Below are 14,475 nucleotides of genomic sequence, written 5' to 3' on the forward strand. Positions count from 1 at the left end.
TTCATAGAATAGGACCACAATGGTAACAAGCCATCAAGGCCTTTCAGCATTGCTTTCGTAATTGTACTTGCTGTGCTGTTTGCAACTTGTTAATAAACAGTGGTGTAAAGTAACTAAGTACATTTACTCAAGTACTATACTTAAGTGAAATCTTGAGGAACTTTTACTTAACTGGAGTATTTCCAATTTTCAGTACTTTTACTTCTACTCCACTATATCTCAGAGGCAAATATTGTACTTTTACTCCACTACAATAATTTGAGAACTTAGTTACTTTGTAAAACACACATTAACCAGTTCAGACCTATAATATACTTCGCCCATTTGAAAATAGCAGATCTACAAGCTTTCGTTGTGAGCTTGTTCACAAGCTGAACAGTTCACAATGTGAGCTTGTGAACTGTTCATAATGCGTACTTTTACTTTTAGTACTTAAGTATATTTTGATGCCAATACTTTTGTACTTTTAAAACTTTTTCAAGTCAATTTTGAATACTGGTACTTTTACTTGTAACAGAATATTTCTGCATTGCAGTATTGATACTTTTACTTAAGTAAAAAAAATGTGAGTACTTTTACCAGCACTGTTAACAAAATATTCCATTAAAAAGAAGGAAGACAGAAGCGAGAGAAAAGTTAAGCCTCTTTATTTTTTTAGTCCACACACAACCCATGCTGCAAGTCACTCACACGCACCGACCTAATGTTTCCTAGAGCGTATGGAGTTGGATGACAACAACGTAAGGACAGCTCCGTAACAACTTGATCATGATGTTGGATGTTCACACAACGCTTTTTGTCATACAGAACTCATATTTGGTCTTTTTTTAAACTTTTTTTCTTTCCTATATGCCCACAGGTGTCATGGATGTGTACATGATTGTTGTTGTTGTTTTTGTTTTTTAATAAACTAGGCAGAGACAGTTTAAGATGAACAAACACAGCTATCTAAAAATGGAAGGAAAGGGAAGAGAAAACAAAATAAACCAACAGGAAATAGAACTAGCGTAGTAAGTGAGCACCAAAAAAGAGAAGCCAAAAAAGTTCTGAAGGATTAAGTTTGAATGAGACTCTTTTAAGCCTGATTTATACTTCCGCCCCGCACGACTGTGTCGCTTATAGGCATCGCTCGGCGAAAACATCCCATCTACAAGCTCGGGGCGTTTTCGCCGAGCAACGCCGTTGTGTGGCGGGAGGATAAATCAAGCTTTAGGGAATCCAGTGTGAACGTATAAGACGTGATCGGATCTAAACAACTCTGAACACTACAAGCGAGGAGAGGGCATATCAATAATCATTACACAATTTGTCTGTCTCCTTTATGTTCATTATTCAAATCTATTAATATATCTTTCTTTTTTTTCCCTGAACAATTACTTTTTGCACAGTACCTTGTTTAGATAAATTAACACACTGGAGTTATTCCCTTTCCACCAGAAAATGATTTTACTTAGTAAAAAAAAAACCTGAACGGCTTGACAGGCAAAGAGAGAGAGAGAGAGAGAGCTTATGCGGTATAGTTGTTTTTTTGTCTTTTTTTTTTGTCTTTTCATATATTGCTACATCTTTTTGTTTTTTTCTTACGCTGAGGGATTTTCGTTTTCTTGCATAATTTCTTTTAGAGTTTGTAGCTTGGTGAATGTCTGCACCCAATGACGTTTCTAATTCTCTTGTGGAATAGCACCAATAGCACCACAGTACAAACACGCCGGTGCGGCGTGTTTTTTTTATTCAAACCACATTAACCATGGCGTCCCTATTTTAGGCCATGTCATTACAGGCGAAAACAGATTCAAACATTTTTTTCAAAAGTGGCGAAAAAATAGCCGATCTACAAGCTCACAACGCGTCGCATGGCGATGCGCTGTGAGCCATTTTCCAGCTACTTTTGAAAAGCATAAAATAGGGCTCAAGTGGTTAATGAAGTTTTTTTTTTTTTTTAAGTTTTTAAAAAATAGTACATTAGCAAGTGTGCAGTGCAGTCTAATCATTAACTGCAAAGTGATTAGATTTTTTTTTTTTTTTTTTACAAAACAGCAAAGTAAAATAAAACACTAATAGCATATTAACCAGACAAATAAAGCTAATCCTCACTCAACACAGACAAAACAAGCCTGGCCTTGTTCAGTTTTTTGCAAAACACCCATTTGTCTTGTATCCCAGATTCACTGTCACAAGGTATTTTTGTTTTGTTTTTTTCCTTTTAAAATCATTTCAAAGGATGGATACAAACACACTTAGGAGCAATGGTTGGACACAGTACACAGTTAATACTTGGTACAGTAATATACTCTACCAAGAATTGACATTAAAACTTTTTTTTCATAACCCCACCCTCCCAAACGTCATATCTGGTTCAAATTACAACTTATATAAAAAAAAAAGGAGAAAAAAGAAATACATCCTCATTGCATATCCATGATCCAGGCTACCTTCATTTTAAAAATAGGTTCTGGGGATCATGAGACATTTAATAGAAGCTTATCATTTGAGGGGAGTCTAAAAAGCATTGTTTTTTTCTTTTATAAAAATGTATACCCAGATTTTTAGCTCCAGTAAGCCAGAAAGGGAACTAAAAAGGTTCCAATTAAATGTTTTAAAAAATACTTTTTTTTATTTTTGTATCTCAGTTACTCATGAAGTTAACATTAACACGTTAGCACCAGCCTCATAGATCATGGCAAGTCTTGGGTTTGGTCTAAAGAGCCAATCTGCGGTGCACTAGAAAACAGTGAAACCCAGACAGCAGTGAGACAATATCGCTGAATCTTCAAAAGAACTAAAAGTGCAGTCCCACTCCAGCACATTCCCAGAGACCCCCAAGCATCCACTACATCCATCCACATCCATCCGTTCCGTCTACTGTACATCTATCTATCTATCTATCTACCCCCCACCCCCTCACCGACCACAGTACTGCTTCGCCCCACTTATCTAGGACAACTGGTGGGGGGCTTCAAGCATTTCCATGAGGAAAGTGTCAATAGGCGTGTCGCCGATCAGCTTGAAGAAGAAGAGGTGCTCCAAGCACTTCAAGCCGATGGAACGCAGTGCAGGCAGTCTGAGGAGGAGCTTGGCAAACCTAGGACACAATGTAAACACGTCGTCGTTAGGGATGTTAACCCATTAAGACCTGAAGCCCATTCTAAAAATGTCTCCTATAAAACATATGTTTCTATATCAGTGGTGCTCAAACTTTTTCATGTCGAGGACCCCCAAAATTATATGTATTTTGCCACAGACCCCCATCTCAAAATATGTTGTTCCAGGGACCCCCCAGAAGCAACGATTTTAGTTAAAAATGTTCGCTTTAAAAGAATATAAATCTTGATTTTTCAAAAATAGCAGATCTACACGCTCGTAGCGCGGCACTCGGTGCCGCGCTATGAGCTTGTAGATCTGCTATTTTTGAATAGCCAAAGTGTAAAATAATGCTTTTTTTTAGCTCAAATCAAAATGTGACACAGATGCGTCCCAGGTCTTAATGGGTTAAGAATGTGCCGATTTTTCGACTCGCGCTCCTGTCGATTCTAAAAATAGAAATCTAAATACTTTTGAGTGCTCTGTGTGGATCCTGCATTTCCAATGGGGCGGATTAATAAAAATCCTGTGGTGATAAGCCCGCCCCATATTTGCATACTGGACTGAAGAAACCAATGGGGCCCCTTTCGTCCATATTTTTTTTACAGTCTATCATAGTCATGAAGTGAAAAAAATAATAATAACTGTCTGGGGGGTGTTTGCCTATAATGACATGCCCAAAATAGCCAAGGTACATAATGAATGTATGGCTGCAGAAAATAAAACATGTGTTTGTGAAACATATGACGCATGTAGATGGATGGGTGTGTGCGCAAAAACGTACAGAAATGCAGAAATGTAAGTGAATCCGAGGTCAACTGTGAACACTAGGGGGTGGTGGTGGTTGTTCTCTTACCTTCCCTGCTGCTCTGGGTACTTCTGTTTGCAATAGGATTCCAGTGATGCATAGACTTTCTCTCTGAGGAGTTCCACCTCACTGGTGTTGGACAGCCCTTTAGCATCTGACCAGGCAAAACGCATGAAGAGCAGAGCAACACAGGTCAGCAACCTTTCAGTACTCCACACACCGGTGTGCAACTAAGTGTGAATCAAACATAAAGCTATTTCTCTAATCCCTAAACCTAACTTCTAAATGTCTAATCCTACCCCAACCTGAATTGTTACCTACTGTAATTGTAAACCTATAAACCATAAAACAACCACTTGTCTTGTGAGAACCAGGAAAATGGTTCCTCACAATGTCTATTACTCATATTCTACTATGCTTGCGGGGACATTTGGTCCTCACAAGTATAGTAACACACGAACACACACACACACCCTTTCCTTCATCATCAGTTACCTGGGTTGAAGAGGACAATGGCTCGGAGGCAGCCCAGCTCTGTCTTGTCCATTTGCATATCTCTCATTTTACTGACCAGTTCAGTAAGAACCCTGAATCATGTCAGACACAAAGAAACAAAACAAAAAAATGAGAAAATATGGAAAAGGAAGCTGTATTAATGCAGGAAAAAAAAACTATGCTACAACACGTATTTAACATGTGGGTGTCTTACTTTGACAGGACTTCCTTACTGAAGAACGTGTTTAATACCTTTTGCCGTTATTGAGATATTTTGGCCTATCTATGCTTGTTATTTAAGTCTGACGCCTCTCCAAACATGTCTTAAACGCCTCTCCAGATCACACCGAACGCACATCAATATGCTAATCAGATGTTAGCGTTCTAGTTCAGACCAACGGTTTGCTATGAGTTGAGTTGAAACATGCAACCACTTGTAACAGAATCCCCCAAAACTGTGCTTTGCAACATTCTAAAACCAGACAGTCCACGCCAAGGCGACGAGTGGAGATCATTTACCGTTTCCATAGCACATCAACCTATTATAATATATTGTATGTATTGTATACTCATAAAAATATAAAATAGCCATTTGCTCTCATTTGTGTGTGTGTGTGTGTGCATGTATTCGCCAAGACAGAGAGAAGAAGCAACCGTTCTTTTCTATTGTTTAATTACGTTGAAGGTTGTTCTGTGTGAGTCAGACAAAGACGGGGGACAGCATGTAGATGCGCAATAACGTGCAATCCTACAAAAAGAAAGTGATAAAGGACCCACACGTCAAAAAGGCTGGAAAGCAGGGAACAATGGAAGGCTGTCAACGTGCTGCCATGAGCAGGAACACGCAACACATCATGCATGTGTTGCATCATGTACAGTATGAAGACACCCTTCTTATTGTTCCTCGCCTTTGGAAGATGTTCAGTGAGCCGTGCACTGCTTCATGGGGCCTTTAAATGTTTTTTTTCTGTATGCATTCATTCAAGGAGCTTCCTCTGTCACATTCCTTCCATAGGTCTAGGCCAGTTTGGAAGTGATTCATTGCCTCACTTGTTCTTTGTTGTTACAGAGAATTGCAATTAAATCAAATAAAACACAACTATACCACAAATATCATTTTCCCCCGGAAGAAAGTAAATATATCAGAATGTTCTAATAAATAAATGCCTAAGTGGAAATATTGCCCTGATCTGGCCAAGAACTGAGAACTTGAATCCATTGAGTCAGAATTGATTACCTGTCAAATATGGCGCCCACCTCTGCACTCTGCACGCTCTCCCTGGGTGGGGTAAAGTGTGTTAGAAGTTCAAATGGTTATCGCCATTGCATTAAGACCTGGAACGCATCTCTGTCACTTTAGATGTCTTTGGCTATTCAAAAATAGCAGATCTACAAGCTCGTAGCGCGGCACCGAGTGCCGCGCTATGAGCTTGTAGATCTGCTATTTTTGAAAAATCTTGAAAACTTTTTTTTTTTTTTTTTTTTTTTTTCAAAAAACTGTTAGGATTTAGAAAACATTTTTAAGAATCGCCTCAGGTCTTAATGGGTTAAAAAAAAACACAACAAAAGCTTTGTTCGGTAGCAACCCCCCCCCCCCCTCCAAATAGCAGCACAGTGTCAGTCATAATACAATCATGAACAGTCACAAAACAATGGCCATTTGTTTCATCCATTAAGACTCGGAACACATCTGTGTCATTTTAACATTTCTTTGGCTATTCTTTGAAAAAATGGTTAAAGATTTGTGCAAATCTTTGAATATATAATGTTTTAAAGAGGACATTTTTAACTCCAATCTGTGCTTCTGGGGGGTCCCTGGAACAGAACATTTTGAGGTGGGGGTCCGCGGCCAAATACATATCATTTTGGAGGTCCTTGATATGGAAAAGTTGGAGCACCACTGATATATAGCAACATACCGTTAGGATTTAGAAAACATTTTTAGATATGCATTTGGCCACGGACCCCCCCATATCAAAATGTTATGTTCCAGGGACCCCCAGAAGCAAAGATTTACGTTAGATTAACGTTGGCTTTAAAAAGTATATACACAGTATATTCAAAGATTTGCACACATTTTCATGATTTAAAAATGTATATCTGCCAATTTTGAACAACCAAGGAAATCTTAAAATGACACCGATGAGTTCCCAGATTAAATGGGTTAAAAGATAGATCATCCAAGGGTACATACAATGTAGAATATTACACGTCACATGGGATGGCCGATGGTGAGATTTGAATTGCTATTTAACTATAAAGCGGCACTATGTATTCATTAAAAAACAGTTACATAGTTCCGCTTTAACATGCTATTTTTGCATGACGCCACTGTTATGACAAGGCGTGGTCTTCTAGGTCTAAAGTGGTTCAAAGTGCTGAAAAGCGCTGCGGTCTCTGTGGTGTGGGTGTACCTGTCAAAGATGGCCGCCACCCCTGCACTGTGCGCGTTGTCCCTGTGCAGCTCGGAGGCCAGCAGGACGCCGTCCTTCAGAGCAATGGAGCGGTGAGAGAAGGACGCGATCAACAGCTCATTCCACCCTGAGCAAGGAAATAGAGACGTAAATACCATCAGTAACAGTTCATGGGACATATAAATACCATCAGTAACAGTTTATGTGACATTTAACCCATTAAGACCTGAGGCCGCTTCTAAAAATGTTCTAAATCCTAACAGTTTTTTGGAAAAAAATATAAAAAAATATTTTTCACAATTTTTCAAAAATAGCAGATCTACAAGCTCATAGCGCGGCACTCGGTGCCGTGCTATGAGCTTATAGATCTGCTATTTTTGAATAGCCAATGAAATCTAAAGTGACACAGATGCGTTCCAGGTCTTAACACATCGCGTGCCAGTCGCGTAGATCTATGCCAAACGATTTAAAGCCGCAGTGTGCCAGTCGCGTAGATCTACGCGACTCGCATTTCCCATGTTAAATCGAAAAAGTGCACATTCCGGAATTTTTTTCGACCCATTTCCGGTTCCGGGGCCGACCGGAAACGGAATAAAACTGGTTCCGGTTTTTTCGCTCGCATCCGTTTCCTGTCTGGGCGTCAGCTTAGAATGGATTTATCTCCCTTGTTGTTTTCCTCACCGCATCGTCCTGTCTAACGTTCTCGCCTGTAACTTCAAGATGGCGGCACGGATCGGCTCGGATTTTTTTGTATTTGTTTTTCACGGATCCCGTGTTTGTGTCGAACCAAATGAACGCGGATTTTAAACGGATTTAGCGGGGGCTATGACGACATGAATAAAACAAAAAAACAACAAAAAGAGCTTGGCACTGGTAGGTACATTATGAGATTAACCTCTGGCGTCCAATGTGTTAATGGGGATAAATACCACCAGTAACAGTTCATGTGACATAAATACCACCAGTAACAGTTCATGTGACATAAATACCACCAGTAACAGTTCATGTGACATAAATACCATCAGTAACAGTTCATGTGACATAAATACCACCAGTAACAGTTCATGTGACATATAAATACCATCAGTAACAGTTCATGTGACATATAAATGCCATCAGTAACAGGTCATGTGCATTTTGCCTGTGTGTGTGTGTTTGCATTGACAGAGAGAGGAAGGGGAGAATGAGAGATGTAGATGAAAAAGTGAGAAGACGGAACACAACCTCTATTTTCTATCGTTTCACTCTAGGTATTTCAACTCATTGTGAGTCAGAGAGGGGAGACCACCATTCTGACTCAAGGATCAAATGTGGACAGAGCACTCACATTTCCACTTTTCTTTATTAGCGCACACCAATAAACGGACGCTTACGCGTTTCGGCTACGAGCCTTCGTGCTTTGATGAAAGCTCATAGATGTGTGGGTTAAGTTTAGGGGTTTTCTTAAGCTTCACAGTGTGTCTACAGACAGGCACAGAGTGTCCATTGCCCTGTAGTTTTACTTCATGTATGTCAGTGCGGAAGAACCACTCTCACAGCATGTAGTTACAAAAGGTTTGCCATTACTGTAAGCTCTGTGGAATTGTGCCTGACAGCTCATGCAGAACTTCACAAAAGGACTGTGTTTGATACATGAGCCTCTTGAGAGTCTGTGGACACGTCAATGATCTGATCCTCTTCTGTAGTAGCTAAGCTTGACGCCCGGACCACGCCGGACTTTTCAAAGCGTGCGTATGCGTGGAATTTACTGCGCGCGTACATCGCGGTTGGAAAGTTCCAATGGATATCAACGATTCCGGCTACACCAGGCGCGCGGATACGCAAGCTTTAAAATAGGACTGGATCTATAAGTGTGTGTGTGCGTGTACATGCACGCGTGTGTGCGCACATTCTCTGGTGCGTGCCGGCCGTGAAGAACTTTTAGAATTAAAGCACAAGCCTCCTCAATGACCACTGTTAATAGTAATGATAATAGTAATGATAATATTAGCAACAATAATGTTCTTAATTCCACTGTCCTCATATCACACAAATATCAACAGTTTGTGGTCAAAGTTTCTCCAAAACAAAATACAGAATGATGGGAAAGAAAGAAAAATAAATAAATCTAGACTCCACGGACCACCAGTTGGAAACCCCCGTTTCAAATACATTGAAGGAGGTTGTTACATAATTCATGCACGGTGCGTGCACGTCTGTGTCTGTGTGTGTGTGTGTGTGTGTGTGTGTGTGTGTGTGTGTGTGTGTGTGTGTGTGTGTGTGTGTGTGTGTGCGTGCATGTTGTCCCTCAGAACCGCGTTGCAACGTGTTGCTTCTTGCGACACATTTCAAACATGTCGGCTGTTTTAGAAATAATCTACAACATTTGTGTGGGTTAAGTGGTTGAAGAAGCACCATCTAGAATATATAATTAGTATCTAATAAAGACAAAGCAACAACAACAAGGCTCATCCTGTGTAGATCACTGGTTCTCAAAGAGGGGTCCGGGGACCCCCAGCAGAATGAGTTAATATAGCATTGAAATCAGTTTAATCACGTTAAACCCTTTATACATTAGCTATTTGAAAATGCTGAAAAAAATCTGATTTAAAAAAAACAAAAACATTTTAACAACACAAAGGAAATCTTGGTCCCTGTGTCGTCTTCTAAATCCTAACAGTTTTTTGAAAATGTGTTTCTATATCAGTGGTTCTCAAACGTTTTCATGCCAAGGACCCCCAGAATATTTGGCCGCCGACCCCCATCTCAAAACATTTTGTTCCAGGGACCCCCCCAGAAGCAAAGATTTGAGTTAAAAATGTTCGCTTTAAAAAGAATATAAATATATTCATTTGCACACATTTTCTTGATTTTTCAAAAATAGCAGATCTACAAGCTCGTAGCGCGGCACTTGGTGCCGCGCTATGAGCTTGTATATCTGCTATTTTTGAATAGCCAAACTGTATAATAATACGTTTTTGCTCAAATCAAAAAAATGGCACAGATGCGTTCCAGGTCTTAATGGGTTAATTTATGAAAAAAAAAACACTAGGTTAGAATATGGAGATGAGAGGTTTCTGCCCCGACAACCACGATATTCATTTGGGGGTCCTTGACATTTAAAAAAAAAAAAGGAGTTTGAGAACCACTGCTTTAGATGAGCCTGAGGAAACTGGTATTCCTGGGTTCTTCATGCAGAGTCAGCTCACTGTAATATAATTCCAACCGTGCAATTTTCAAAAGGAGCGATGACAAATTACAGTCTGGGATCTTCTCTCATGCCCGCAGTACAATAAACATTGAGTAACGAAATACTGCGGTTTTATGAATAAATTATGCCTGGAGAAATCAGGAGGACAGGGGATGCAAAATGCGTCCCAGCACTGAGTTCACCACGCCATGGTGTATGGTTGTACCGTCATCCATTCCTTTGAAAGGTCGTTTCGTTATTTTGTTTCCCGTTCAGGTCAACCCATTCAAATCCGCGAACGCATCTCTATTATTTTAGATTTCTTTGCCTATACAAAAATAGCAGATATACAAGTTCATAGCGCGGCATTGAGTGCCGCGCTATGAACTTGTATATCTGCTACTGTAAAAAATTGTGCTCCCCATTCTCCCCATTCTCCCCATTGACTGCGCTTTACTGTTTAAATCTGTAGACTCCTCGACGAGCAAATCCACACGAAAAAAAGCATCGATTCATGTTGTGTCATGAGCCTGGCTACAGCCTGGAACCATAACATTTCCCTTGCGAGTTACAACGGGGGGGGATCGCGCATCGCGCATGACCGGTTTTCCCCACAGGAAACAGATTCGGAGATATAGGCGTTTCAAAGTAGGAAATAGACAGGAAGCGGATGGGAATTTTTGTTTTGTTTCCGGTGAGCGATCTGGCACTTCCTTTGCAGGATTACAATGGGTGCTCCCAGAGCTGCTCTAGCCCCGCCCGCACGGAGAAAAACGAAAAAAACAAAAAGACTAAACTCACGGTTCAGACCGTGTTCGGCACCGAACCGCCACTATGTAAACACACGGTTCAGACCGTGTTTGGCACCCGGTGTGTTAATATATATATTTTTAAAGCAAACATTTTTTACTCAAATCTTTGCTTCTGGGGGGTCCCTGGAACACAATATTTTGAGATGGGGGTCCACGGCCAAATACATATAGTTTTGGGAAGACATTTGTAGAATATATATTCATAGAGTTGCACACATTTTTACAATCTCTCTAAAATAGCAGATCTACAATATCTGCTATTTTTGAAGTGCCACAGAAATCTAAAATGACAGAGATGCATTGCTGGATTGAATGGGTTAATGTTCAGGGTTAGTTATGCTGGTTCTGTATATCGTTGTTGTCGGGCAGAACCCTCTTATATCTCCATATTCTAACCTTTTGTGTTTTTTCTCCCATAAATGAATACCCTACGTGATCACCCTACAGCGTCACACAAAAGCCTTCAAAGATCTGGAAGCTCAAAACGCAGCGCGAAAGCGACTCGTTTTGGGCTTGTAGATCTGCTACTTTTGCTGTTTTTGAATTTGAATCCTGAAAAGTAACAGATTTGGACATATGGAGGTTTCCACCCCGACAGAGACGATATCTGAAAATATATGCACTCTCTAGTAAGTTGAACCCCAGCATCCCTATTCTGGGCAAACTTTCGGAGAAAATAGCACGTGACACACGTTGTGAGCTTGTAGATCAGCCATTTTCGGCAAATACATTTCTGTAGAAGGTTCAGTAAATAAAAACAAAAAGGAGCAGAGCTAGTATAGAGCCCTGAGGCATCCCGGTCAACTAAGTATATACGGTGTAACGCATTAACCCAATAAGACCTGAGGCAAAATCTAAATCCTAACAGTTTTATGAAAAAAACAAAAAAACAAAAATAGCAGATCTACAAGCTCATAGCGCGACACTCGGTGCCGCGCTATGAGCTTGTATATCTGCTATTTTTGAATAGCCAAAGAAATCTAAAGTGACACAGATACGTTCCAGGTCTTAATGGGTTAAGTCTAAAAGGCCTAAATCAGTAGTTCTCAAGCTTGCATGATTTTTCTAAAATGTTGAAAAAAACTGTAGATGTGACACGCTTTGAGCTTGTACGTCTGCTATTTTTGAATAGCCTGCGCAAAAATCTGAAATGACATGCTTTCCCGGTTGTAAAGGGCAAGAAGACTTTTTTGGAGGTAATTCAAAATCTCCTCATTGACTTACATTGTACGTTGAAATAGCTCTCAAAGTCACTCTTTTCGCACGTAAACAAACACAAACAAAGTTGATTCAGACAAGTTTGTTTATGTGCTAAAAGAGTGACTTTGAGAGCTGTTTTACCGTACAATCAATCAAGTCAATGAGGAGCATATTTTGAATGATCAATTTCTAATCAATGTGGCAATTATTTTAGATTTCTTGTCCACCTTTGTAGTTACATCATGGCAAGGTAACTACACAACCCAAACCTCTACCAAAGTGGGCTTGCCCTTTAATGGGTTTAGTGATTAGAAGTGCCTTGTTGTGTTGTGATCGAGCGCCTCCTACCTGCGCGCAGGAGAATGACCTGGTCGTCCAGAGGGAGTTCGGAGAAGTGGGGGATCCTCTTGGCCCACTCCACCAAGGCAAACAGCTGTTTGTCTGCAGTCTGGCAGATGTTGGTGACTGCATCATGGGGCTGAAAGATCCAAACCAACTAACAACCATCAATCTAAATAAATGCCCTCATCCGCAAAGCTTATCCCTTCACTTATTAAAACACATATTCCCCCCCCCCAAAAAACATCATAAAACATTTTTATATTAAACTCTTTAATATTGTGACCCAAATGCCCGCTGAGCTGACGAGACAACGATGAAAACAGAACATTTTTAACCACATGAACCCTCTAAGCGTTCCTACTCTGGGCACGTCATAATAGGCAAACATTCAGGGGGAAATAGCAGCTCTACAAGCTCCAGCTCTGAGCTTGTGGAGAGTTTTGGTGTAAAGGGCTGTTCACAGTCACACTGAGCTTGTAGATCTTACATTTTTGCAAATCTTTGAATATATATATTTGTAAAATGTTTTGTTCCAGGGACCTCCAGAAGCAAAGATTTGAGTTACAAATGTTCGCTTTAGAAAATATATATATTCAAAGATTTGCACAAATATTCACGATTTTTCTAAAATAGCCAAAAAATAAAATGGTTACAGCTCAAATCTAAAATGACACAGATACGTTCCCGGTCTTAACCCATTTAGACCTGGAACCCCAATACGTAACTATAACTTTTAAGCTGGGAACCCCTTTTGGGGTTCTTGTTGCTGTGTACAGTATATAGCAACATCGTTTTGTTTTTCAGAAAACAGGATTTAGAAGGCGTTTTTAAAAATCGGCCTCAGGTCTGAACGGGTTAATGGGTGAAAGGGATAGTTCACCCAAAAATGCTTTTTTTCCTATCGATTAGTCCCCCCATGGAGACTTGAATTCATGGATATTGTTTCGTTTTCGGCGCACGCCTAAGTCAATAAGTTGATGACCAGCGGACCAGCAGGCAGCGGTTCCGGTAGGAGACACAAAGGAGACTCTTTGTGTCTCCTACCGGAACCGCTGCTGGTCATTGGCTTAGGCATGCGACGAAAAACTATAAAATACCCATGAATTCAAGTGTCCATGGGGGTGACTAATCCATAGAAAAAACAGTCATTTTTGGGGGTGAGCTTTTTAGGCCGGCGAAAAAAGAAAAACTCACGGAGTTGGCGGCCGAGCCTCCGTCCGTGTGGAGCTCGGTCCTCTGCTCCACGGCCGTCTCGGCCTCCAGGATCTTCTCCACGGGCATCTCCTCGTTGACGGCCATGCTGCACTCCAGGCCCTCCTCTCGCTCCCTGTTCCTCTGCCGCTCCTCCTGCACTGCTGTGGCAGCCAAGTTCACCAGGGCAGCACAAACACACAGGTGGTTTACAGAGGGGAGGGAAAGACCACACAGGAATAAAACACCGTTGTTAATGTGGAAGAGTTGGAAGAGGAGAGGAGAAGAGGAGAGGAGAGAGAGAGAGAGAGAGAGAGAGAAATAGGCTCTATTCACAGCAGCCATGTTATGAAGACATTCACAGGTGTTTCCAATGATACTAATGAAGGCTCTGTTACATTCTGGTCGTAACAGAGTCAGGGTGCTGATATTGTGCATGTTGCCTCACTGGAAACACTCTGTTACACCAGTGGGTCTACAGTTGGGGTCCAGGGACCCTCATGGGCTTCCAAATGGCCCCTTACAGGTGTGTAACTCTGAGAGTGTACAAATGGAACCAAATGGACCCGTAAGGGTCCATTTGGTTCCATTTGTACACTCTCAGAGTTATGGGGGTCGTGGAAACCACTGTGCTAGACTAAATGGAACAGAGCCTTCATTAGTATCATTGGTAACACCTGTGAAGGAAGTGATAATATGGCTGCTGTGAATAGAGCCTATTAAGGGGGAAGAGAATAGGGTTTTGACGGTTAATCAAACTGATTGATTTAGTTCACACACGGGCAACTGGCGGCCCGGGGGCCACACGCGGCCCCCACCTTCACTCAATGCGTCCCGCAGGTTAATATCGGAATACTGATATATTATTGATTTCAGCTGTTTACAATTCCAAACGTGCAAACATGACCCGCTTTAATTACTTCAGTCTATATGAGTAGCTTAATGACTAGCATTAAAATTCTA

General features: G+C 40.9%; 1 protein-coding gene across 3 annotated transcripts in view; it reads right to left on the reverse strand.

Annotated features, from left to right (window-relative positions):
- Positions 1-631: 631 nt before the first annotated feature.
- Positions 632-14,475, reverse strand: part of LOC311041450 (retinoic acid receptor RXR-beta-A-like) — a 41,135-nt gene continuing 27,291 nt past the window's right edge. Inside the window, exons 5-11 of one of the 3 annotated variants that reach the window (XM_084051827.1) lie at positions 13,516-13,673; positions 12,328-12,475; positions 6,799-6,925; positions 5,622-5,663; positions 4,385-4,476; positions 3,938-4,043; positions 632-3,082 (exon numbers count right to left, since the gene is read on the reverse strand). In XM_084051827.1, the coding sequence (XP_083907953.1) occupies positions 2,935-3,082; positions 3,938-4,043; positions 4,385-4,476; positions 5,622-5,663; positions 6,799-6,925; positions 12,328-12,475; positions 13,516-13,673 (821 nt within the window). In that variant the 3' untranslated portion in view covers positions 632-2,934. Of the gene's footprint in view, positions 3,083-3,937; positions 4,044-4,384; positions 4,477-5,621; positions 5,664-6,798; positions 6,926-12,327; positions 12,476-13,515; positions 13,677-14,475 lie in introns of all 3 variants that reach the window. The other 2 variants (XM_084051828.1, XM_084051826.1) reach the window with 2 other exon arrangements.

This window comes from Gymnoscopelus microlampas (genome assembly GCF_963454915.1).
Source record: "Gymnoscopelus microlampas genome assembly, chromosome: 3".
NCBI classification, from domain to species: domain Eukaryota; kingdom Metazoa; phylum Chordata; class Actinopteri; order Myctophiformes; family Myctophidae; genus Gymnoscopelus; species Gymnoscopelus microlampas.